Source organism: Plectropomus leopardus, chromosome 10 (genome assembly GCF_008729295.1).
Source record: "Plectropomus leopardus isolate mb chromosome 10, YSFRI_Pleo_2.0, whole genome shotgun sequence".
In the NCBI taxonomy this organism is placed as follows: Eukaryota; Metazoa; Chordata; class Actinopteri; order Perciformes; family Serranidae; genus Plectropomus; species Plectropomus leopardus.
Genome location: NC_056472.1, coordinates 32,521,197 through 32,540,611, shown reverse-complemented (window position 1 = coordinate 32,540,611; position 19,415 = coordinate 32,521,197). Strand labels below are relative to the sequence as shown.

At 37.0% G+C, this 19,415-nt stretch overlaps 1 protein-coding gene across 1 annotated transcript in view; it reads left to right on the top strand.

Annotated features, from left to right (window-relative positions):
- Positions 1 to 19,415, top strand: part of kcnh3 (potassium voltage-gated channel, subfamily H (eag-related), member 3) — a 161,127-nt gene that overhangs the window by 112,463 nt on the left and 29,249 nt on the right. The window contains 4 exon segments of the mRNA XM_042495056.1: positions 6,267 to 6,406; positions 9,405 to 9,663; positions 11,905 to 12,062; positions 12,730 to 12,931. Of these exon segments, the coding sequence (XP_042350990.1) occupies positions 6,267 to 6,406; positions 9,405 to 9,663; positions 11,905 to 12,062; positions 12,730 to 12,931 (759 nt within the window).

Sequence of the window (19,415 nt, the reverse complement as noted above, 5' to 3'; positions counted from 1 at the left end):
ACCCTAGAAATGTATGAAAATCAGAGAAATTTCCTGCAATCCTAGAAGCTTCCTAATATCCTAAAAATGTCCAAATATCTGAGAAATGTCCTTAAATCCTAGAAACGCCCCATAATCCTTAAAATGTCCTCAATTCTGAGAAATGTCCTGAAATCATAGAAATGTCCTGAAATCTTAGAAATGTCCTAAAATCATAAAAATGTACCAAAATTCTAAAAACTTCCTAAAATCCAGGATATGTCTGAAAATCCTTCAACTGTCCTGAATTCCCTAAAAATGTCCCAAAATCCAAGACACATTTCAAAATCTGAGAAACATCCCAAAATCAGAGAGACATCCTCAAATCATAGAAATGTCCTAAAACTTTAGAAATGTCCTAAAATCTGAGATATGTCTTAAAATGCTAGAAATGTCTAAAAATCCTTGAAATGCCCTCATCCTAAAAACATGTATCGGGCTGCTGCGACTGGCCCCTGACCTGTTGTGATTTTGCAGATCGGCCCCCAGTCAAAGCAGGTTGAGTTTCTCCTAAATTTGGACTTTAAGTCCACGAAATGAGGCTCACCTGCTGAGCTCAGGTATCCTCTTCTGTCCTGTTTATTTCCTTTAAAGCTGGTATTCATAACTTAATGTAATTATATTTTGCTGAATGCCTCTCAGCTATTAAGTGCCACTGCAGTTATTGTAATTCCAAGCAAACGGCAATTAAGAGCTGATTAGTAATTTTCATCCCTTTCTTTCGTCCTGCCTCTTCTCCCAGTGCAAATCAAACCCTGATTAAATAAGTGTGTCTGTCAATTTGAATATTATTCCATAAATAATAACCGATGCCTCTCATAAAATGCATGTGGCGAACTGTAAACACTGTGACAGATGACGCACAGCTCGTCATAATGCAGATACTTGGTCACTATGGAAATTAGCAGGCGTTGTTACGAGTTAATTAGAGGCGGTCAGGAATTCATTGCTGGACGGGACATTTAGGTTTTCAGAAATAAAAAGACAACTTGAAATATTTTTTAACAAGTGTTCAATAATCCTAGTAAGAATTGTTTTTTTTATTGAGCATGACCACAAGTTATTACAACAAAGTTCCCCCAACTTTGAAAAAATGCTCTTTTTAGCCAATTTTGTATTTTTTCTGAACCCTAACATTGTTATTTTTTGTTACAAAAAAACGCCAAAATGACACCGACTGTTTTCAGCCCGTTTACCTTTTAATACCTGGATGTACATCAGTTTTCTTGCTGCTTTCAGACGCCTTTTACTTGCATTTAAACTTCTGAAACCGAAGAAAAAAATGTTCAGTTTCTTTCAAAAACATAATGAGCAACTTGGTGAGAAATAAGTACAATAATAAAATACAATAAGTACAAGGTGACAAGAAAATTATTTAAAAATCAATTGAATGGGATAATTAAATGTGACCGAAAAAATGATGTCCATAAAACTAGATTTATAATTCTCTCACTTATAAAAAAAAAGAAAAGAAAAGAAAAAAATACTAATGTTAAATCATGTTTAATTATTTTCAGGTAATTCTTTTGCCACTTTTTACTAATTTCTTGCTGATTTTTGGGCTTGCCTCTCCATTATAGCTGCATAACATGCCTACGCCGCCTGCGATTGTAAATAATGTCCGGTAGTGCAGCAGCTCAATAGAAATAAACCTGCTAATGTTTGGAAACACAGTGGAAACAGTCATCTGGCAGTTGTGTTTTATGGGCATTTTTTTTAAATATCGCTTAAGTGTTGCACAAATCTGTAATAGAAACCTGTTTTGTGTGTCATGATATGGACAAACAGTATCTTGCCTTCAGATTTGGAGGACTTGTTGATCGTAGTCTATTTAATTTTTTGACTTACATAGTTAAAATAAATTATTTGCACTTTAAAAGACGAGCTTTTGACCTGCAGGGCTACAATAAAACATATAACCTGCCAGGAAACTGCACCTGCAGGAGCCCTGAGCAGGTTAACCGCCCTCCTTTAGTACTTTTTTGTGCTCTAAAAGTCAGTTCAGCTACCCGACCAATAAAAACGTAGAAGGCTGCTCGGTCGTATTTCTCTCGGAGCTCACTCCATCAGTGACCCTCCGTCAGCCCGGAGTTGTTTGGGGTGTTTCAAACTGTTTCTCGTCCTCAAGTGAAAACAAAAATCCCAGCGTGCAAAAGCTGAAAGAGCAGATCTCAGAGGTGTGTGTCGAGTCGGAGGGGAACGTCTTGAATCGCCGTGTTCAAAACACTCTGCATTCAATATTTTTGCAAACCTGCAAACACTGAATACACAGTTATTACTCACATTCAAATCCAACTTTTAAACTTTCCAGATCCTGTCGCCCGCTGAGTTCATACAGAGGATGTGCGGAGAGACGGGGAGAGAGGCAGAGTAATCAAGACTCTCGAGATGAAGTGGGGTGTTTAAAATTTTAGTTTTTTCTTTTTTCTTTTTTAGATTGGCTTGCAGAGCTGCTGTCTGTAGTGCTTCCTGGTCGGGAAGAGCACCTGCTTGAAATTACTTAGCCAATTTTCCCCCACTTGCACAAAATGCTCTCTTTTGGATGAATATCTCATCGCCGTGCAGCCGAAATGATTGAAGCCTGCTTTCACATAATGTGGCTGTGTTTTACGCGACGCGTGAGTTATGACATTTCAAATTCAAGCTACCAGACTGAGAGTGCCGTTCACACCACAGGGGACAGAGGACAAACGACAAAGTAGACGGGAAGGGAAGACAAGAGAGACAAAAGAGAAAGTAAATGGCTTCTGTTTCTGATTCAACACAACTGTAACCATAAACGCAACTTTTCTGCTAAATTAAGCAGCTCTGGATGTGAGAGCAAAACGAAAAAGGAGAAAAAAAAGGTAAATATAAAAAAGACTGACATTTCTGATGTGATCTTTTCTGACCTGCTCGTGCTCCGGCTCGGCGGGAGTCTGCTGACTGGTTGAGCGGCTCACTTTTGGCACTTAACGCAGCGTGATGTGGCTTTCCAAAACGCACATTCGGTTTGTGAGACGGAGGAGTGACAGAAAAAGACACAGAACACACCAACGGGGAAAAATATATCAAAGAGAGTCTTAATTGTGCCTAAACACTCACAAAAAGTACCTTTAAAAACAATCTAGGATTCTAATCCTAATCTAGGATTTTATGACATTTTCTAGGATGTAACGATGTTTCTAGGATTTAAGAACGTTTCCAGGAATTTAAGCTGTTTCTAGGATTTTAGGACGTTTGTAGGATTTTAGGACATTTCTAGGATGTTGAGATGTTTCTAGGATTTTTTTTAAGGATTTAAAGATGTTTCTAGGATTTTTGGACATTTCAGGGATGTCAGGATGTTTGCAGGATTTTAGAACATTTTTAGAAATTTAAGATTTTTCTAGGATTTTAGAACATTTGTACAAAAACAATTCTCAGTGCGAATCTCTTTATTTTTACTGTGAATTAGAAAATGGTTTGTGGGCCAGCCAGCACTCTTATCGAGGGTCAGATTTGGCCCGAGGGCCATAACTTGAGTGTCACTGCGTTTCAACGTCCTCACACACAAACACACACATTTACTGTATATATGCACACTGTTTTAATTGACTGTGTTAATAATTTAAAATGTAAAGCCAACCCATTTTCCCACTAGCACACACAGGCTCCTCCAGGAAACACAGTGTATTTTAAAAGCAGCACTATCAGTAATCACAGTGTGATAGAGGACTCTGCCCTGAGGCGTGTAAATGCCATCTACTTCTTTATATTACAGTCACTTATCTGCCAAAAGAAAACACACGTGGAGCAGTCGCAGGTGAAACAGGCAGCATCTCTCTACACGTGAATTTAGTTAAACGCCGTTAGAGCGTCTCTACGAGTCACACTGCTGTTATCTCAGTGTGTCCCAGTGTATTTATGCCCCCCTTAGAGGAGTAGTTTGACATTTTGGAAAGATGAGAATAAAAACTATCCTGTATGCTGAATATGAAGCTGCAAGCAGGAGCGAGATAGCTTAGCTTAGCACAAAGACTGGAAACAGAGGGAAACAGCTAGCCTGGCTCTGTAGGTCTGTCAGACAGTGATTTTTTTACTGCAGAATTTCAATAGTGGATCATGATTAATCGCATTTTTTATTCACAGTTTTTTGTAAAAAGTAGTTGCTGATATCCAGGCTAATAAAGCAGTAGTTTCTGATATTCAGGAAAAAAGAGAAGTAGTCGCTGTTATCAAGAAAAAAAGAGGAGTTGCTGATATCCAGGCTAATAATAAACAAAGAAAAGTAGTCACTTATATCCAGGCTAATTAGAAAAAAAATTTATTAAATTAAATTAAATTAAAGTAGGCACTGATATCCAGAAAAAAAAGTAGTTGATGATATCCAGGCTAATAAAAAAAAGTTGTCAAAAAAGGAAAAATAAATAAACCTTTTTTTTTATTTAAGGGTAGTTTCTGACATCCAAAATAATAATAATAATTCGAGTACTTTGTTTCGGCATTTTTACTTTCCCGGATGTTTGGTATCATAGCAACCAGACGAAAGAGAAGCCTCTCAGCTGAGAAAAAGAGCTGCACCTGAAATGCTCTCCCGGTCAGGCGTTTTCAGAGGAGAGTCTGGCATTTCTAGCTGGAAAAAGATGCTTTGGCGTTATTAAAGTAACACCAGTGATTATCGACCAGCCGAGCTGAAGGTGTAAGCCCTGGTTTAAGTCGTGCAACAAAGCAAAATTTGATGTTTTGCAGGGGATTATGGGCCAGACTTTACCTTGGTGGGACCTGTAGCTTTGTGGAGTCCTGATTATGGTATCGATCTTTTCTGATAATTCCCTGCGAGGGAGCAAAGAAGTGTGTTTTCCAAAATGTCTAACCATTATCCTTAAGGTGCTCTAACAGCAAAAGTGTTTATAGCTGTACTTCAAGAGCGGAGAGGGACGCTGTTATCACCTCGTTTGTAGGATAACAGCGCGCACAATCTGCTGCTGTAAACCAAAAAGCTATTAGATATGAAGGAAAGGAGCAGTTTGATTTGATAATGCAGACAGAAAAGCTGTTTTTGCTGTCTTTTTGTCTTTTAAAGTACCAAAAACGGCCGTTCGGCAGACATTCGTTTATCTTTGGAAGCACAATGTGCAGAGTTCATCCTGTTTAAGGTTTCCTTGAAAATCTCCTACAGATTCACGCTGCAGCACAACCAGCTCTGCTCCTTTGTACATCTGTCAAAACAGGTGCTGGTGCAGACGCTTTATGGACCGTCAGACGGGAAATACACACCTTGTTTACGCCACACGTCTGCTGGTAGTAATGGATCTGTGTGCAGCAGCGAAACACAGAAAGACGGAGTCCGTGGTTCGTTTCTCCGAGCTGCACCATCTGAACTGTTTGAGACGCATCCGAGAAACGATGGACAAATTAAATTAATCTCTGAATATGAAAGAGTTAGTTACAGGGGTTTCCAAACATCATGAACAATCATAGTCAGAAATTTAAAATGGAAACGGAGAGAGCAAAAAATAAAGTTTACATCTTGATGATGGGTTAACAAAAAAAACTCCTTAATCTACCTGCTGTACTTCTTTGTGTCCATTTCCTGATCTTATCTTTCGTTATTGATTAAATGACAAAAAAGGTGACAAATACAGATCTGGATCTCAGCCCAGATCAATGAGGTCCACCTAAAGAACACCCTGTTTTTAGTATTTTAGAACATTTTTAGGATTTTAGGACATTTTTCAGATTTGACGATAGCTCTGCTTTTTCTAGGATTTTAGGAAGTTTCTACATGTCTGAAATTTAAAGACATTTCTAGGATTTTAGGACATTTCTAAGATTTTAGCACATTTCTCTGATTTTAGGACATTTTTTAGATTTTAGGACATTTGTAGGAGTGAAGGACATTTCTAGGAATTTAGGAAATTGCTAAGATTTTAGGACTATCTTGGAATTTAGGACATTTCTAGGATTTTAGGACCTCTGTGAAGCTTTATTTTGATGCTACACTGTGGCACCTTATGTAAACTAAAAGTACAAAAACAATCTCCAGTGTGAATCCCTTTATTTTTATGGGGAATTAGAAATATTGGGAGCCATATTTGGACGGCGGGCTGTAAGTTGAGTTTCACTGGTTTGGTACAGGCGATTTTTTTACCTTCTCTGACTCATTAGAGACAGCTGTTAAAGCTGCACCTCTGCGCTCAGAGAGTTTCAGTCCACACAGCTCGGTTTAAACTCACCCTGCGGTGCAGATTGGATTGTGGCTCAGCGTGTTTCCATCTCCTCCACAGATGAGGAGACGGGTCTGGAGGTGCATCAGGTAACCCGCCCTCCAGGCTTCAATGCAAACCGGCGCCGCAGCAGAGCTGTTCTCTATCACCTGTCGGGACACCTGCAGAAACAAGACAAGAGCAAGCTGAAGATCAACAATGTAAGTGTCTCTGCAGCTGCTTCACCTCTGCAAAAAGGGTTTCGTCTCACTCCCTGAAAGTCTGGACTGACTTTGTGCTCACACACATTCATCATCTTTTTGGAGTCAAAAGAAGTTTAGTTGCCAGAAGATGTGTTGCATGCCAAACTAGCCCCACACCGCCTCACACAAAATCATTATTTTTACTGTAGAGACTTTTGTGCTGATGAAGTCACAGAGGTAAGGACAAAAATAGTACTCTAAAACCCCTACAGGTTGTTCAACAACAAACAATCTGTTTTGAAGATGTTTCCAGATTCTTCAAAGACTCTTTCATCCAGATGGAATAAAAGTTATTCCTCCTTTACAGTAAAAAGAAGTTTAATTGTTTCCCAAGTTATTTCTCAAACCGAACAACGCGGCCCGGCGTCGTGTTGTGGATGTGCTGCCGCAGCTTCGGCGGGCAGCCTGACAGATGGTATGAAGGTCATCTGGAGTGTGCGCGCTGCTGTTTGACTTTGGGGTAAAAAGAGTTGTGCGTTTCGCTGATGTCAGTGATAAAACAAACATGCAGACCTGTGCAGTTTGCATCCTGAAAGTGTGACAAAAGTAGAAAAAAAGAAGGCCTACAAAGGTTTTCAGCTTCGACACAGCTGATTTGCAAACTCTGAGTCTGAACAGGTGAAAGGACGGAGAAGGAAAAGGCGTGCATGTGCTGCAGGGAGGAGCAAAATCGGTTTTCAGATCCTTTATTTAGGTAAAAGTACTAATTACACAATGTGTTGCAAGTTAAATTCCTGCATTGAAAACTGCAATAAAGCAAAGTATAACCATGAATATGTACTTATAGTATTAAAAGAACAAAAAAAAGAAAAAGAATAGTAACAACACCCCAAAAAAAAGAAAAAAGAAAAGATTAAAAAAATGAAAAATTATTTTAAAGAATAACTAAATAAATAACAAAAAATGACCAAAAAACTCAAAACAGAAGCCTCCGTGCAGGTATCACATGACCTCACCTGGGAAGGAGAAAAACAGGTGAAGCGCTCCTGCTGGTGAAGGACACGCCCCCCTCAGGTGGAATCACTTCAGCCCAATCAGAGACATTAAATATTGCCCTCCTCCATTTGTTCGGTCTTTTTTCCTCAGACATGCTGTGTGCAGACTGTAAGTTGAAATTATAAAAAAAAATTTAAAAAGACAAAAAATAAAAAAATTTTATACAAAAAGAAAAGAAAAAATAGCCCCCAAATCTGGAAATATTTATTTTCTTAATTAAAAACTGCTTAAATGTTAAAATTACTGCAAACTGACTGATTAATCAAATAATTGTTGCAGCTGAACTTGTATAAAATGTTTGGTAATTTAATGTATGTTACAAAAAATTAATGTTTTTTATGCAAAAATTCATTTCAAAGTAACTAAAGAAGGAAGTAGGAAAAAATAAAAATAAGCAAGCAACGTACTAAAAAATTAAATTTATTTTAAAAAATACTTTAAAAAAACAAAACATTAAAAACTAGAAAAACAAATGAATAAATAGCGAATTATTTTTTCAAAAATAGTAAAAGAAAAACTAGAAAAACAAATGAAAAACTGAATATATATATGTATATATATATACAGTATATATATATATATATATATATATATATAAAAAGAAGAAAAAAAATCACCCGCCATTTAGGGGAAAAAAAGAAAGACAGACAATAAAAAAAATAAAAAAATAAAAAATCCAAAATCCACTCCACCACTAGCGCTAATGTTTTTTGGACAAGTCAACCAGATTTAACATGGATGCTACACAGATACTTGTGGGTCCTAAACAAAAAAGACAATCAGCAGTGTCCTCGAGCAGGAAACACAGCAACTTTATGATTAATGAGGACATAAAATCTTTGTGAAAATCCGAACCTCTCTGTTCCCTCAGTGACAGGACTGTATATGTGCAAGCTAATTATCCATTTGAAACTAATGTCCCCAATTTTCTTCTTTAAATGTCTCCTTAAGTTATGAAAAACATTTCCCACAGTGTTTGTCATAATCTGTGTCTGCTTTTTCCAAAACTCTGCAATATAACACAGTTAAAGAGAGTGAGGTGCTGTTTTTTATGTTTTTATGGCTGCACAGTTACATCGAGGGGAAAACTCAAAGTCTGCTGTGAATCATTTTATACGTATAATATATTTATACGTTTATAACTGTTGTTCTGCTACATTAAAGTACTGTGCATGAGTTTAAGTGGTTATACATTGTTTTTGTGCTTATGCATGTGTGCAAATGAAAAATAATCTTTGTTGACCCTTCCTTGAATGTGTCAATGACTAACATTTAAGAATTCGAGTTTACAAGTCACTTTAAATCCAAAAATGGGTGCTGGATGTCAAAAATGTCTCCCTCAAGCTCCTCTGCTGCTGATATGCCGTCCTCTGAACATTAAAAACTCCACTCGACCGCCTGGCTTTTGAAGTTTTTCCCGTTTCCTGAAGTGTGGAAAACGGTTGAAAATGAGAGGACTCAAGTGTCAGTGTGTCCCGCAAGAGATGTGGGTTAAAATGTGTTTTTTTAGCTACATATATATATATATATATATATAAAATTTTTTTTTTTTATTTTTTTAGCTGTAGCTTTTTTTTCCCCTCAAAATACTGAAAAAACACTCAATCCAAAAATACAGACAAGCTGAAGGCAACTTTTAAAGTAGCCTCAGTATATGACTGAACAAACTTTTCAGAAGTTGGACATTTCTGTACTGAAAATCACTTTTTGAATGATTTTAGGAAACAATCTAATAATCTGAGATACTGGATTTCTGATTCTCGTGAGCTAGAAGCCAGAATCATCAAAATTAAATTTAAAAAAGGCTTGAAATTTTTTAATTTATGTCTAATGAATACACAATACATGAAAGTTTACCTTTTGAATTAAATTTTGAAGAAAATGTAACTTTTTCACGATATTATGATTTTTTGAGACGCACCTGTAAGACGTTAACTTCTCTTTCTGTCGTTGAATCCAGAACATGTTCGGAGAAAAGCCTCCGATCCCCGAGTACAAGGTAGCAGCCATCCAGAAGTCTCGCTTCATCCTGCTCCACTACGGTACCTTCAAGGCCGGCTGGGATTGGTTGATCCTGCTGGCGACCTTCTACGTGGCCGTCACCGTGCCCTATAACGTGTGTTTCACGGTGGTGGGAGGGCGGGACGAGGGGAGCAGCACCGCGCCGCGAAGCCCGCCCAGCGTCAGCGACATCCTCGTAGAGATCCTGTTTATTTTAGGTGAGGGCGTGCTGCGTTCACTAAAGCAAAATGATCATTTTTATATCAATTACTCACCCTGTGTTATGTTGAATTTGTGAAGGAAACTTTGAAGTGAAAAATTCCCTTAAAGGGAAACTTTGCCAATTTTCAACCAGCTTTGTGTCAAAACAATGAGGGCAGTGTGTGCAGAAAAACTGTGGTAAACTTCCCTCCATATAACCTGTGCAGAGATATCCCCTTTTTCACAGTTAATGCCTAAAAAATCATCTTTGGCAATGTTTCACTGGCTCTTCAGGCATTGAAAATGTAGCTTAAGTAATAGTAGGAAAATTCATGTGCTTAAAGTATTAATGCAGAAAATTAATTTTAAAAAGACAGAAAACACACTGTAAAAAACATTAAAATAATTTTAAAAAATTACCTTAAAAATAACAGTAAAAAAGAAGAAAAAAAGAACAAAACAAAACTCAAAATTATTCAAAAAAAAAGAAAAAGATAAGATCAAAAATTATAAAAGAAAAAAAAAAGAAGAAAAAATCAAACTCAGAATTAAAAAAAAGACAGTAAACACACCCCAAAATTCAAAAATATTGAAGAAAAAAAAAGAAAAAGAACACCAAAAAACTCAAAATTATATAAAAAAAATAAATAAAGAAAAAATACCCCAAATCTCCAAATTATTAAATTAAAAAACACCTGAAAAACTCAGTAAACAAAGTTTTATGTGAGGATTTTTTATATCTGTGAAATACTTATATACTGGTTTAAGTGTAGAGAAAAATTATTTCCTGTCAAGACAAATAAAGTTCTTCTAGAGGACACGCCGTTCTTTCATCAAACACCAGCGCTCTCTTCTGTAATTAACAAGACGTGGTGATCGCTCATCGATGTATTAACCGCCTCTGACTGGAAGCCGATAAAACAGCCGTCTCTGAGAGGCTCATCAGTCACGATAAAAGTTCAGCTGAAGTTTTTAATGATGCACACGCAGCAGTGAAAGGATATGAGCCATTCACAACAGACCATTACGTCTCATTGCTAACTCATTTCCTAGAAAAACAACGGGCCTCTTTGTCCCCGCTGTTGACCATCTAACTGTAGGAGAGTCGTACCAAAGCTCTTCAATGGACAATTTGCCGTAATGGAAAAAGAGCGAACACGAGCCCTCCATCAGCAAACTTCTGCAATGAAATTATACGAGCTGCCCGCACTCAAAGGATATCCTGTTAGTTAGAACTAATGGGCGTCCTGTTTGTTAACATGTACGCTCGCAGAATGACGGGAGAAGAGCTGACATGTAGCATCAGGCTTTGGATGATTTGTTCAATTTTTGTTCATAAGCTGCTTTTTAGTGATGGAGGAAATATTCAGATGCTTTACTTAAGTTAAAGTACTAATATCACACTGTGAAAACACTCTGCTATGAGTAAAAAGTCATGCATAGAAAATGTTACTTTCGTAAAAGTTAATAAGTAAATTAAGGAACAGGTATTTTTGAAGGTCAAGTATCAAATGCAGAAAAATATTTTTTTTAAAAAGAAAGAAAGAAAGAAAACACCCCTTAAAAAACTTAAATAATATTTTAAAAAGCTCATATATATATATAAAGAAAAACTGAAAATTATAAAAAAAAAAAAAAAAAATAGAGGGATACCCCCTAAACTCAAAATTATTTTAAAAAAAGATAAATAAAAATCTCAAAAATATAAACATAAAAAAAGAAATAAAAAGCAAGCTCAAAATTATTTTACAAAAGAAAAAAACACACACCAAAAACTTAAAAGTATTAAAAAAAAAAAACACCAGAAAGCTAAAAATTATATTTAAAAAAAGAGAAAAAAAAAGACCTGAAAAACAACTGAAAAATAGTTATAAATAAATAAATAAATAAACATCCCAAAACTTAAAATTATTTTTTTTAAAAATAGAACACTTAACAATAGAAAAAAGGGAAATACTTAAATGTCTAACAAAATAGTTTGCAATTTATTTTCTGTGAATTTACTGATTGATTAATCAACTAATCATTGCAGTCTTTATACAAAATCTTCATGTGTAAAGAAACTAGAGCTGTCAGATAAATGCAGTGAAGTAAAAAAGTCCAATATTTCCCTCTGGAGATGTAGTAGAGTAGAAGTATTAAGTGACTTAAAGAGAAAATACTCAGTACAAGTACAAGTACCTCAGAGTTCCTGATGTTCTCCGTCATGGTGCGGCGGTGTTTCGTCAGTGACACGTGCGTCCTGTCGTCCTCCGCAGACATACTGCTGAACTTTCGAACCACCTTTGTGAGCACGTCGGGTCAGGTCGTGTACGACGCCCGCTCCATCTGCGTCCACTACGTCACCACCTGGCTCTTTGTCGACCTCATCGCCGCCCTGCCCTTTGACCTGCTGTACGCTTTCAACGTCAGCGTGGTGAGTCTCCTCTGTGTGTGTGTGTGTGTGTGTGTGTGTGTGTGTGTGTGTGTGTGTGTGTGTGTGTGTGTGTTTACGTAAACAAATCAAATCCTTTGTTTTTTTTTTCCTGGAAACAAAAGCACTTGAATTTGGACGCACACTCCGTCTCCTGCATTCATTATCCACACGAACACTCCCGTGGCAATAAGCCAAATTAGGAGAAAGAGAAAATGAATGCACAATGTCGTCGGCTCCCTTGCGAGTCTATTAGATGAACATTTTAAACTGACGCTCATCAGACAAACGAATGGCGCGCACACACACACACACACACACACACACACACACACACACACACACACACACACCGCAGGTCTCATTAATTTGTGTTTCCATGCTCAGAATACGAAAGACGACTCAAACTGCGGCTAAATCACTACACATGTATGCAAAATGAATGTTAAGATTTAAATATTAATTTCGAGTTGAAGAATGTTTCATTTCACTTGAAGACCAAATTAAAGATCCATCTTTCAGATTAACTGTCAACCACGCTGACAAATCATTAATATCACATGATGAAAGAAATAAAGAATAATTAGTCATTTAGGTCCTTGAGTATGAAAAATGACACTTCACGTACTATGTACGCATGTATAATGTAGTTTTTTATGCATGTGTGCAGTATTTCGGGGTCCACCTGCTGAAGACGGTGCGGCTGCTGCGGCTGCTGCGGCTGCTGCAGAAGCTGGAGCGTTACTCCCAGTACAGCGCTGTGGTTCTCACGCTGCTGATGTCCATGTTCGCCCTGCTGGCCCACTGGATGGCCTGCGTCTGGTACTTCATCGGCCGCAAGGAGATCGAAAGCCCCGGCTCCTGGGATATTGGTCAGTACACACACACACACACACACACACACACACGCACACACGCAGTCAAGCAGAAATGTGAAATAAGCAAAAAAAAATGCTGAAATTTGAATTTACCTTTACCGTCCACGGTTCATACGGTCATGAAAGCTTGGAAAAGTCATTTGCATATAGCAATTTTAAGGCCTGGAAAAGTTTTGGAAAACTAAATATACCCTAAAGGTTTTGGAGAAGTAATTGAAATTTTGTATATTTTATATCCAAAACAAAGAAGCGAGGTCACGTCACAGCGTCCTCCCTGCACTGCCTACCTGTACGATTTTACTGTTTGTCTTTAAAACTCTAAATCTGTGGCCCCTCACATATCTCGTTGAGCTCATCAGTGTCCGTCACTCTGTCTCTATACGTTGTCCCAAAATCTCGTCTAAAAACAAAAGGTGACTGAGCTTTTGCGGTAGCTGCTCCAAAAATTTAGGATAATTTAGATCAGTCTTGTAAGTCTTTGATAAAGACCCACTTCTTTTGTGGCCTTTGACTCATTTTGAGCCGTTCATCCCTCGAATTGTGATTAATTGTTGTGTGTTTTTACTTGTGCATTTTAGGTTTGTTTCTTTGTTGTACTTCTGAATATTTCTAATGACTATTTGTTTTGTCCAGCACTTTGGTCAGCCTTGGTTATTGTTAACCCTTTACCACTCACACTAAGAAATGCCTTTGCAAAACATTACACAACATTAAAGACCATGAAATATGTTAACATAAATGCATCAATAATGCAAGTAAAAAGAGCAGAAGTCAAAGTTATATAACAGAAATCTGGAAATAAAAGTAACTTCAAGCAATAAACAAATCAAAAATAAACAGAATCAAATAAAAATAGATCTAATTAAAGACTGTTATTTGATAGAAATCTGAAAATAAAAGCAACAAATAAAGAAACAAAATACATTAAAATTAAATACATAAACAAAAAGAAATTACAAATAAAATGAATCTATGAAGAAAATCTGTTTTAAATATATGGTAAAAAAAAGTCAATCTAATATAATAAAAAAATAATTGAATAGAACTAGAATATAATCAAAATACTAAATCAAATTGGGTTTTGCCGAGTTTTTAGTGAGGAAATGTCAGCCATGCGGTTACAATGACTGCTAAAGGGTTAAATTTGCTATATAAATGAATGTGACCTTGGCCTTGACCTTTAAGGACCAGTGAAAAAAATTCTATGTCAAACTAATTTTTACAGTTTCTGTCTGTGATAAATTGTGTAGATTTTGGTGTTTTTTAAAGAAAAGGCAGGTTTTCTTTAAAATGGAGAAAAAAATGATCAATAAATCAAAATAAATCAGAATGTATAAATAATAAATCAATTATCATACAAGAAGGGAATTCAGTCTAAACTTAATCATTTACTCTGGTGGGAAATTGTTTCAAGATATCATATAATTTTTGTTCTTTTGGTCCTTTTTAGAAGTTTTATGGATTTGACATACAATTTAAATTCATTCAAAAAGTACTAACATTTGGGGGAAGATTTCATAGTTTTGTACTTATTATGGGCGATGAATGAAGGATGTCAGTGCTTCCTCCACACTGAAAATACTTCAGTGAAGCTACTTTACCACATTCACTTGTCGTCATATTGTCAAAGCCAGAAAAAAGCTTTGCTGTAATGTGTTTACTGTAAACTGCGCTCTCGTCCTAAATTTAGAGTCTGTGGGGTTTGAGTGGTGTAAAAATCCTCCTGAAGCTGCTTCGTGGTCCACTTTCTCTGGGTGAAGAGCTTTTAGTATACAAGTTTTTAATTGTCCTGTACTGCAATAACCTGCCAGACTCCCGAATTTCATTTGGGCAAGTTGAGCAAATCTAATACCGACCACTCTATAACTCTTCTCAATTATACTGTGAGCTCCGTCCTCAGGAAGCAGTTTCAGTGTCCCCAAATGCACATTAAGCCAGATCTTATCTTATTGCGGCCACGCTTTGTGCTTCAGTATGATGAGATGTGTACTTCCTCGCATTAACATATCGCCTTGTTCAGCTTTAACCATTTGCACATTCACCCACCTCGTCCTGCTTGAAAGACAGATCTGAGACGACACTTACACACCTCAGCAGAGTGATGTCGGTAATTTTGAATCCACAGCAGAGGCGCAGAGGCAGTTATGCGCAAAGACGACCCCGGCGTGTAACAATTTTCAGCACGACCGATGCTTTTAATAAGAGGCAGCTTTGTTGATATTCCACAAGCGTCTCTCGGCGGAGGATCTCAAATCCTGCGAGTGACATGAAGCTCTGGCATACAATCTGATAAAACTTGTAAACCTGTACAAACAGACAGCGAGCTAACTTTAATCCTTTTTGACTGCGAGCCGGGACAAAGATCAACACCAGTCTTTGTGTGTCTTTTATTTTATTCCATCTTAGACGGCTTGTTGTCGAGTCAAATAATAAACTGCAAATGAGCATGTTTTCTAAGCCGTGGACTCGACTCAGGGACACATAACGAGATGCACATTCTTGTTGCTCCTCAAAAATATATGAAAAAAAAAACAAAACAAAAAAAACAAAAAAAAAGAAGGATATCCCAAAACTCAAAGTTATTTTTTAAAAAAAGAAAAGAGAGAAAAACATCAAAAATCTCAAAATTATAAACATAAAAAACAATTTAAAAAAAATAAAAACAAGCTCAAAAAAAAAAAAAAAAAACCACACACACAAAACTAAAAAAATCAATGATAAAAAATAGAAAACAAGCTCAAAATTATTTTACAAAATGAAAAAAACACACACAAAATTAAAAATAAGATATAAAAAAGGAAAAAAACACCCCAAAAACTAAAAATCATAAGAAATAAAAACAAAAACACCCCAACAATTAAAATTATTAAAAAAGAAAAAAAAAAAAATCAAAATTAACTAAAAAAAAAAAAAATTAAAACATCCAAAAAATTCTAAGTTGTAAAAAATAGAAAAGAAAAAAAACAACATGTTGTTGAGTCAAAAAAACTCTTTTCTGAGCTGTGGACTCGTCTCAGGGACACATAACGAGATGCACACTCCCGTTGCTTCTCTGCCTTTTCTCTCTCGTTTTCTGTCCCCCCTCCATCTCTCTCTCTCTCTCTCACTGATTTGTCCCAGCCTACCTATCATTATCCTTTCAGCACAGCACATAATGACTGGCGGTCACACTGCAGTCAATTCATGTCAGAGGTTCCTCGATTTACTGTTCAGGCAGACGGAGGGGAATCCTGGGGACAACAAAGACCAGTTCTCAGTCCGACCTTTACGTCACATCGACTGTGACTCACGATAAAGGTCTGACATCGGCGTTCACGCGTTTAACCGCTCCGTCTGTCCGTCTGGTACTTGGGATTGGTACAGTTCTGTCTGCGGGGCTATCAATAATTCAGAGGCAGAGGAGCCACAGCCGTCCTGACAGTCCCTCATGGAGCTTTAGTCACCACACACACACACACACACACACACACACACACACACACACACACACAAACACAGAAGTCACAAGGCAGGTTTCCAATACAGATTTGCATAAAAGTAAAGCGATATTTTCGAAATGTCGATAAAACACAACTGTGAGACGTGAACACAGTACCTCAAACACCTTGTGGAAATTTCTTCAAATTTGGCACAAACGTCCACTTGGACCCAAGGATAAACTGGTTAGATTAGGCAGTCAAGGGTCACTGTGACCTTATCTGTCTCATTCTTAGGAATACAAAATCTCAAGTACACTCTGGGAGATTTTACTCAAATTTAGCACAAACATCCACTTGAACTCAAGGATGACCTCATTATATTTTGTTGATCAAAGGTCACTGTGACCTCAGCTGTTTCGTTCTTCTTAATGCAATATCTCAAGAATGCCTTGAGGGAACCTCTTTAAATTTGGCACAAACGTCCATTTGGACTCAAGGATAAAATGGTTAGATTTTGGCGGTCAAAGGTCGCTGTGACCTCAACTGTGTCATTCTTCTCAATGCAATATCTCAAGAGGGCTCTGAGAGACTTTTCTCAAATTTGGCACAAATGTCCACTTGAACTCAAGGATGACCTCATTATATTTTGGTGGTCAAAGGTCACTGTGACCTTAACTGTGTCATTTTTCATAACGCAATATCTCAAGAACACCTTCAGGGAACTTCTTCAAATTTGGCACAAACGTCCTCTTGGACTCAAGAATTAACTGATTAGATTTTTGGGGTCAGTGGTCACTGTGACCTCACAAAATATGTTTTGGGCTATAACTCAAAAATATATATTAAAAAAATATATAAGATTTTACACAAATATCTAATGGGGTAAAATTATGAAGTAATGACAACTTACATCCAAAAGAGCAAAGGACAACTTCATTGTGACATCATAACGTTCTGCAAAAACACTCAGGAACAGAAGGGCAGACATTTGGTCAGATACTGAACTGGTGACACTAATCTTGGATATCCACCTTGAAACTGTTGTGATTGTAGAGATCTTTTGTGCTGCCATTATGTAATGTCTTTGGAGCAACATTTAAAAAAGTGTCCACTTAAATGGCTTCATATGAATCTGGACAGACGTGGATGTAAACCGTAACTGCAACTTTACTTCTTTGTGGAGGCAAACAACTGAAAGCATATTTGAGCACTGATCTGGCAGTACGTCAGAGTTTTTCTGTATGTAGCAGCACAATGACAATAAGGAAATTCTCTATTCGCCTCATGTTTACAACTGGTCAGAAAATCAAGATTTGTGTATCACCTTTTTTGGGCCTTAGAGGGGCACACAGGCACACTACCACTGCTGTCAGTCAAGCAAAAACAACCTCAAATATACAGGACCCTTCTTTAATTTTTAATGTCTTCATTTTTAAAAACAACCACAAGGAAATAAAAGAACAACTACCTCCCCTCAGAGGTACTGCAGTTTTAGTTATAAGGCTGGTGATACTCATACTCATATAGTTTCTGTATTGTCAACAAACTTCATAAAAACAGACCAAAACTTTAAAACCTCTCGACCCTGTGACCCTCTGGTTCCTGCTGAATATTTAAAACTTTAAAAATGTCTCACGAATATGAATTATTTAGTTGTTGTTGTTTTTTAAAAAAGGCTCAGTGATTTCTGAAAACATCTGTGCACTGTAGTTTCCATCAATTGTTGATTGAAAAAAGTGAATTGTTAGGGACTATTTTCAGCTGTGGATGATTACACATTTGATTTTCTAGTGTGTACAGGGATGGTGTATGTGATGTAATTACATGTAATGGAATACGCTTTATCCAGGCTGTATGTAGATCAACTGGCACTTTTGGGATCATTGATTTATTGTTGTTTTTTCTTCGTGTTGGTCAGCTGCCTTCTGCAGCCTCAAAATAGCAACAGGCCAAAAAGGCTCCTGACCACACCTCATTTTAAGGCCTACATGCCCATGGGTGCACAGATGGGCTCGAGTACATTTGCTACTGACACAATGTGGCCGCTGGCTGTGAAAATGACAGGTGTGTGGGTCTGAAGCTCCCAATGGCAGTCGAGCTGTAAGATGGGGCCCCAGGTGTCTCCCTCAAAGGTCTCTGGCTAACATGTATTGTCAGGTCGTCCTTCAGGAAGCCGGTAAAATCCTCTTCACCCTCATTCTGCTCCAGAAGTTCAAGTGGTTTCCTCCTGGTTCACATCTGTGTTTCTCACCACTGACTGATGAACCCACTTTCAGCTGTCAGTATTCACTTTTTACCTTTATGCATTTTTTATATCGTAATTTCAGTGCACGTTTTTATTTAAACTAGCATCATAACGTATGATCTTTTGTTGTTATTGTTGTTGATGTTGTTGTGGGGTTTTTTTTTCTTTGTGTTTCATTTAATTAAAATAGGTGACAGTTCCTTATACAACAATGCCCAATTTCCTCTACCCACTGAAGCTTGCCCAATCAACAACTTGGCACAAAATGGCTTGCAAATTGTTAAAAAATAAAAAAATATAAAAAAAAGGAAAAGAAAAAGATGACGATGAAGAATTGACCTAAAAATAGCTTAAAAAAAAGAGAGAGAAAATCATTAGAAAATTTCAAATAACTAAGAACAAATACCAAGAAAACAAAATGTATAATTATTAGAAAAATCTGAAATATTAATTTACATTCATATTTTTGATTTATTTTAAAACTTTTTGTTCAGATAATTTCCTTTTTTTGTTCTTTTACTTTTTTCTTTTTTTTAACCTTTTTTTGTTTTTGTTCTTTTTTTATTTGTTTGGCTAATATGAGTAACTTTTTATTAATTTCTTGCTAAGTTTGGGATCCTTAACAAAATGCTCGTTGCTTGGCTTCCATGTTTTTGAAAAAAGTCAAGTCAATTCACTCAGGTCTCAAAGGGTTAATGCGGCGGACGCTGCACGTGGATGTGGAAACAGAGTGGAAGTGGCTGAGTTTCAGTCTCTGCTGTGGGGAGAAATCAGCACCTTGGACAGAGGCGGAGAGCTCCACTGATACTGAGTC